The sequence below is a fragment of the Montipora foliosa genome, chromosome 13 (genome assembly GCF_036669935.1).
Source record: "Montipora foliosa isolate CH-2021 chromosome 13, ASM3666993v2, whole genome shotgun sequence".
NCBI classification, from domain to species: Eukaryota; Metazoa; Cnidaria; class Anthozoa; order Scleractinia; family Acroporidae; genus Montipora; species Montipora foliosa.
Genome location: NC_090881.1, coordinates 28040323 through 28047822, shown reverse-complemented (window position 1 = coordinate 28047822; position 7500 = coordinate 28040323). Strand labels below are relative to the sequence as shown.

General features: G+C 39.3%; 1 protein-coding gene across 1 annotated transcript in view; it reads right to left on the bottom strand.

Moving 5' to 3' along the window:
• Positions 1 to 7500, bottom strand: part of LOC137983171 (electron transfer flavoprotein subunit beta-like) — an 8731-nt gene that overhangs the window by 1046 nt on the left and 185 nt on the right. The window contains exons 2-5 of the mRNA XM_068830349.1: positions 7439 to 7500; positions 5256 to 5327; positions 1599 to 1757; positions 535 to 597 (exon numbers count right to left, since the gene is read on the bottom strand). The exon at positions 7439 to 7500 is cut by the window's right edge and continues 25 nt beyond it. Coding sequence (XP_068686450.1) covers positions 535 to 597; positions 1599 to 1757; positions 5256 to 5327; positions 7439 to 7500 — 356 coding nt within the window. The remainder of the gene's footprint in view (positions 1 to 534; positions 598 to 1598; positions 1758 to 5255; positions 5328 to 7438) is intronic.

Below are 7500 nucleotides of genomic sequence, written 5' to 3'. Positions count from 1 at the left end.
ATTTCAACTTCCATACATCAAAATATCTATAAGACTTCACTATATTAGACTGAAGCAAAAAAAAAAAAAAACACTCTTTGTTTCAAAATTCTCTCCAAGAAGATTCCATTTGTGCCTGAAGTACTCTTATTGACTTTCCTGCTCTATTTCTCACACCTGAGTACAGTAATGGTCAAAACTTAAGTTGACAGTCTCTTAAAACTTAAACCATGATGCTGAAAACGTTGAGAATCGAGGTTCAAGTAGAGTTTCAAGATGTTCAAGGTCTTTTGATAAATTATCAAAGACTCAGTTTGGAGACCGTGAGCTTACATTTGACCAGGCCCCAGTTGTTCAAACGATGGATAGCGCGGCTACCCGCCGGATAAATCACCATCCACTGGATAACTCAATTGGTTTTGCTGGTGTTTATCCGCTGGATAGTGATTTATCCGGTGGATAGCGCTATCCATCGTTTGAACAACTGGGGCCAGTACTGTAGATCAACACCATCATTTCAATTAACCTTGAACCTTGTATCACCAATAATTCTACCTGTGGCCATTTTAGCAAAGCAGAGAGCATTTGTCCTGTCTGATTACAGTCATCATCAATTGCCTGAAAAGACAAATCATCTTGTGATAAAATAAGTCCACCTGGGTGGCCAAATTAGCAAACAGAAAAAAAAGGTGATTTACACTTTCCTTCCTAAAAGCGGTACTTACAGATTTAAGGACGTTCGCGCCCATTGCTACTGCGCATTTTTTCGCGCATGTCACGCACACCTCATGCATCGCAGACCACGAAGGTAAACTCGATGCTAAAGGCGCAAACATTTCCACAAGACTGGGAATGTGAAAGCGTGTGGCATCATGGGATAGCTGTGGACCCAGTGACAGTGCAAATATACCACTGCTTTGAGAACTTCGCAGCGATTTTACTCATTTGAATGCTCCGTGACCCCTATTTTTCTTATCGTAGATCACTTCCTTTTCTGATTTTGTCCATTTTAACAAAAAACAAAAAAAATCTGTGCATGAGAAGTTACAAATATTTCACCTTTTATGCTCTCGTGCAACCAAAGTTTTCTTTCTTAGACAAATATCTATCGTTTTTCAAGGTCTATTTCACCTCAGAAAAAGACATCAACTGCAAAGGTTAATTTAGTTATGTTGAATTGAGTATGTTTACCTGATCTTAATTTCACGAATGTAGCTTTTTTATTGCTGACAGTTGTAAGCTACGATCGTCTTAAAATAATGCAATCTTCTAAGAGTGCACCTCATGAAAACGAAAACGAGCACGGTGACCCCCCATTTTTTTTGCCTTTTTGGCAAAAGTAGATCATTACCTTTCTGCATGGCAAGTTTAAAAAAAATCTGTATGTCGGAACATTTTGGGCGCGAACGTCCTTAACTGTCTTGCGCTAGACAATTTTACTTGTTAAAGGGAAACTCCTTTGGGGCCAAAGAGCTAACAACAGCTTCATATAATTACACAAAACCCCTAACCCCTGTCCCCTTTAACCCTTCCCCCCTAAAAGGCCCTCTCCATTACCATTACAATCAAAATTAATGTTTTCAATTGGCAACAATATAATATTTTTCAGATTTAGATACCTGTTTCCCAAGTATAATAAGATTAGGATTCTCTATTTCGGTTATTTTCTGAAACAGTTTAGCTACTGCTAGTGGTTGAAGTCCTTCATATTCTTTATCACTGAGAACAACATGGATGCCACGATCTATCCCCATGGCAAGGGCTGTGCGAAGGGTTTCCTGTAAAATAAATAAACCAGTGAGTAAGGATTTCTGTCCTTGTATTAGAGCTCAGTTGGAATAGACAACTTCCCCTAAGAATCACTACAGGGAAACAAGTCCCTTTCGCAAGAAAAGAAAGCACTCAAAAAGCAAAGTACTGGTAGTCAGGTTACTGAAGGGGGTAGTTTTTAAAGAAACTGTGGTGCTGCGTTGGTGGGGAAGTAGTATACAAAAATTTGGTTTTATCAACGGAGTTGATAATGTAAATTGGCCACCGTACAGAGATTCTAAAAGCTGACGTTTCGAGCGTTAGCCCTTCATCAGACAAAGGGCTAACACTCGCAGGGCTAACGCTCGAAACGTCAGCTTTTAGAATCTCTGTGCGGTGGCCAATGTACATATCACCTCTATTGATAAAACCAAATTTTTGTATAATCAGGTTACTGACTTCAATCTTCAGAAAAAAATTCTGCAACATTTTATTCTAGTGAAGGTCCACTCAGTCAATGCCTTGTTGTTCCCTCTTCCACTTCCCTGCTGCCACTGACAATGGTGTTCTTAACCCTCTCACCCCTGAACCCGCCTAAACCTGCCATACTTAGTATTTTACTCTGTCTAACGCCAGACAATTTTACTCGTCAGTGGGGAACCCCCAGGAGTCAATGGGTTAAGGTTACAGCGGACTTAATTGTATTGCTGTAAAGTTCATATTGAATGAGGAAGTGAGCAAAAGGCACTAAGAAAATTTCATACAACATGAAAAGTTCCATATCATTAAGGTATATCAGTGACCTTTGACAAGTATTCCAAGTTAAAATTTGCACTTAACAAAGAATAAGAGTGTGATAGCATCACCCTATCACATTTGCTATTGTAGTCACAATCCAACAATGCACACTATGGGTCAAGGAAAGAACTCTTTAGTGGCATGGTCTTGTATTGCAACACCTTTGATTTTTAATGAATAACAAGCCAGAACACAAGGCATAAGAAATAATATTAAAACTTGCAGTCAACCAAGCTGCTTTAAAAAAATGTGTGTTCACTCTAGTATTTCAACAGAGAACAAATAACAATAATATTAATAGTGTGAATGAAATAAAGTCAATAATACAGGACTCAGAAAGATAAGGATTCAAAATAGGTTCTCAATTCAGGATTTGCTCTGGTGCAACATTTCCAACAATCTTAACAGCAAACCTATGGAATAAAATACAGTACTGGTCAAACGTAACTTGGTGGTCTCTCGAAACTTGATAATGAAAACTCTAACCTCCATTCTTGACTCTTGAAAACTTCAAGAATTGAGGCTTGAGTCAAGTTTCAAGAGGTCTGAGGTCTTTCAAGAAATTATCAAGGCCTTTTGATACATTCTCAGGAATGGAAATAACAGCCGGTGATCTGTAATTACCAATCAAATTTGCCACTGAGCCAAATATGAAATAAAATAATAACATTTCACAATCTTGAATCAAATCAAATATTATCTGGACATAATAACACCTTGGGCAAAGCTTTTATGGGTGTTGTGGCTCTTAAAAGAGCCGTTGTAAATGGAAAAATGTGCAGTCAATAATATCTCAAATTCAGTTTGTCCTCAAATTCATCCAGTTTCACCAGCATGTTCATGGTATTTGCCTCCAATGAAAGATAGCAGTCGAAGATAGCCGAAAGATCTTAGGACCCATTGGCCAGCAAACTTTCTAATGTTTGTAGTAGCTGAGTTTCCATTTCCTTCAGGTTTTGTAGTATATGGAGACGTTCATTGTTGATAAAGTCCTTGAAGTTATCCATAATGGTAATGGCGGTTTCTTCGAACAACTCTGGCGTACATGACTAAAACTGCCGTGTAACTTGTACTGCAGATACTTAATCAGTAGAGGGGGTTTCAAAATTTACATTTGAGGTTGGGGAATAGCCCATTTCGGAGTTCATGTCTGGCTTTTCTTCAAAGTGAGTTTAAGTGCGAAGTTCTTTTGACGGTAATTAGCTCTACTTTAAATATGAATGAAAACTAATTTTCATAACAAAAACTTCGCACTTGGACTAGCTTTGAAGAGGAGGCAGGCATGAACTTGGAAATGGCCTATTCAAAACTTTTGTGGCGATTTCACAAAATATATATAATAATTATCAATATAACAATAACTGGTGGTTGGGGGAGAGGGTGGTTGCCGGTGGATTAGGGGGACTGGGCAGGAACCAATGCTGAGCCCCCTCTCCCCCGGCTTGGGGGGAGGGTGGAAGTCATGATCATTTACACCCAAGCAAAAAATCACCTGCCAATCTGTTTTCCTTTATTGCCATCCATGATTCTCTACACAATTTTGAGAAACTTTAAACTCAGTCCTTGAATTTTCTGTTCTTGACTCTCCAAACTCGAAACTCTGTTCTCTATTCTCGAAATCGTCAAGAATCCAGGATCGAGTTTCCAGTTGAGACTTTCAAGTTACAATAGACCAGTACTGTACCTTAAATTTATATCAAGATGTGATCTTTACACCTAATGTATTTTACCCCTGCACTATTTAATGATTTCAATATTTGTATAACATCGTTGGCCAATTCACAAACTGTCCCTCTTCCTTCCTTAACCACAAAGAGATCCAGTTAAACATTCTACTCCAATGCCAGATGATGTTACCGTAAACGTCCGTGTATAAGCCGCATCCGTACATAAGCCGCACCCCGAATTTAGAAGCGCAGATTTTGGAAAAAAATGTAATACAATAAAGTTTGAAGTTCCAGTAGCGTTCTATTGCTATAAACCAACAAGGACAAAACAATCAAGGTTTCACCATAAAGTTGAAATTCCTTTGATATTGAAACAAAACGAACAAGTGCTTAGTAGCCAAGCTTTAAATGTGGGGAGGAGTCTGGGCCAGGACCTGGGTATCATGACCACGTCTATAAAGATGTACCCGCAATAGGCAAAAAAATTCATGCAGAACAGGACCTTGATAATGCAGTCGACAAATTTGCCGAGAAGGTGCAGTGGTCAAGGACAACGAAACAGTCGGCCATTTACCTTGCAAGTACTCGCGAATTTTGTGGTATTTTATCGCTGTGGCGGAAAGATATGCGTGGAAGTGATTGGCCGAAGACGTCACTGCAAACAGCTGTGCGGAGGAATGGAGATTCCTTGTAGGTTGGTGTTTACTTGTTCGAGTAAAGCGAAAATTAATGGCTTGAAAGAACTCTTGGAGAGCAAGATTCGCCGATAAACACTCGAAGACACAAACAGCTCCTTTAGGAGCCACCACTCATTAAAAAGTCAATAAACAACAGCAACATGCTCTCAGTTTCTTTTTTGTTTCTTTACTGAGATCTTAAGAGGTTGTATGAATATTAATTAGGTTTTTTAAAACTCCAAACACAGATGTATCCATGGATAAGCCGCACCCTTGATTTATGGCTTCAATTTTGTGAAAAAAAGTGCGGCTTATATATGGACGTTTACGGTACTTTTCAATGGGGGACAACTCAAGGCAAAGTAAAAGATCATTAATTTATTACCTCACTTTTTGCTGGGCCACAGCTGACAGCAACAATCTCTGAGGCTATGCCTTTTTCTTTAAGCCTCACAGCCTACAATTTAAAAACACAAGAAAAGACAAAACAAACACTTCCTTCTTCTTTTGGTACCAGATGCTAGAGAGACACCATCAAATTATTATCTGTGAGATGAGTATTTTGGTTCAAAGATAGTATTTTAGACAGGTCTAAAATACTGTGTCCTTTGTGTCCACTTTGCGAAGTAAAAACCATGCAACCATGCCCCATATCAACAATATCATGGGGCTACTGTGGATACCATCTTGGGACTGCCCTGTTATTTCCAGGGAGCAGTGTTGGCACAATGGTGAGAGCACTTATCAATGTGATGGTTCAAATTGTTTCAAACCAGCTCAATTTTGACTTTCCTTGTTTAATATTCATTATCACTAGTAATAGTTGACACTAAGAGCCTGCTCCTAGATATAGTAGGGGTGGCAAATGGTACCTCGAAAAACATGGGTCTCGCAAAAATTTGGCAGGATCTCGAAATCTCGAAAGCATTTTTGATAAGTCTCGAAGCCTCATTTTTGCATGGTTTGTTTTTACTTTTTTTGAGTCTCGAAACTTTTAACCACAGAGTCTCGGGCTCGGATTTTTAACTAGGATCTCGGCATCTCGGCGAGTCTTGGATTTTACCATTTGCCACCCCTTGTAGTTGTACGCAGAATTCATTGTGTCCAGCGCACAGGGAGAGGAATGGCCATTTTCAAACGGAGAAGCAGCCTTAACCCTTTGACACCTAGACCAGCCATACTTAGTATTTTACTCTGTCTAACACCAGACGATTTTACTCGTCAACGGGTTACGAAAAGGCAATATATTGCTATTGAAATGATGGGAGAACAAATCAGTACTGAATATGAAAATGGCATTGCCTAGTTTTGTGTCCTTGGAAATATCACGAGTACATGGTTTTGATTGTGGCGGACACGGTGGTGTACCAGTTGAAACAGAAACTAAACAAAACGCAAGCTAATGTTCATTATCATAATCTGAAACAAAGGAAAATCAGCGTTGACCTGGTTTAACATACTTTGAACCAGGAAAAAAATTGATCCACAACATCTTTGTGGCAAATGGATGACTGCTTCTGCCAACATCTCCATGATGTTGAAAAAAAAATGACAGAGATTAATCAAATCCTGCTGCATGCCATTTCAACCTCCCGACTCGCTCCACCAATAACATTTTGAGGCAGGTTAACGCCAGGCAATTTCACTTGTAAATGGGGTTTTCCTTTCAATATGCCAGTTCCCTAATGCCATCAGTAGTCTCTACTCTTGCCACCAGTCTACTCGCCACTAAAAGTTGTTTGTTCATGAAGTGTGACAGTTGTCTGAGCTTGAGAGAATTAGGGTGGTTTCGCCCCGTAGCAAGTTAGCCCCGTTGAAGTTCGTCCCACATAACTGAATTCGCCCCATACATGTAGTTAACTAAGTTCCATAGTGGATCAATTAACGTTTTAGTTTATAAAACGAGAGTTAATATCTAAGATCAGTGGCAGCCTTCAATGGGTCGAGTTTGGCCCACGATATATTAAAGTTTCTAAAAAGATTCTAGCGACCTAAGACAAACTTATTGCGCGCTCAACAAGTAAAAACTCGTCCTCGTACTACGTCGTCGTTAAGTCTACTCACTTTATGAATTTTACTAAAATTTAAAGTCTCTTATCCCGAACGGAAAATTTCTAAGATTAGTCGCTAAGAGTTTGTCAACGGTAAGCTTTGAAACATTTACGAACATTCGGCCATTTTCAATTACGTTAAGATTCTTCTATTTATGTGGGAGATCACAAGAATGACTCTAGAAGGGAAGGGAAGTAGTTTTATTAAAGGGGTCGAACTCGAATTCGAAATATGAAGGGGGCGAACTCAAAGAGTTAATACGGGGCTAACTCGAGGGGGCGAACTCGCAACGGAGCGAAACCACTGGCTTCCGCTTGAAAACATAGTAGTGGCGAGTTGCTTGGTGACGTATCTTCCTAGTTACGAAATTATCCTGAAAATATTGGAACGAGGCCTACAGTCAAATCAACCTGATTAGTTGATGGACGAGGCCGATTACGTTCTAATTTAAACGCTCTTGAACTCAAGCAAACAACTAAAAGCTATTTTAAAATTAAAGGACTTTTTAATACCAACCTCTTCTACAGCTATTTCATCAAAAGGGTTCATGCTATGTTTGACTCCGTCTGTTACCACAC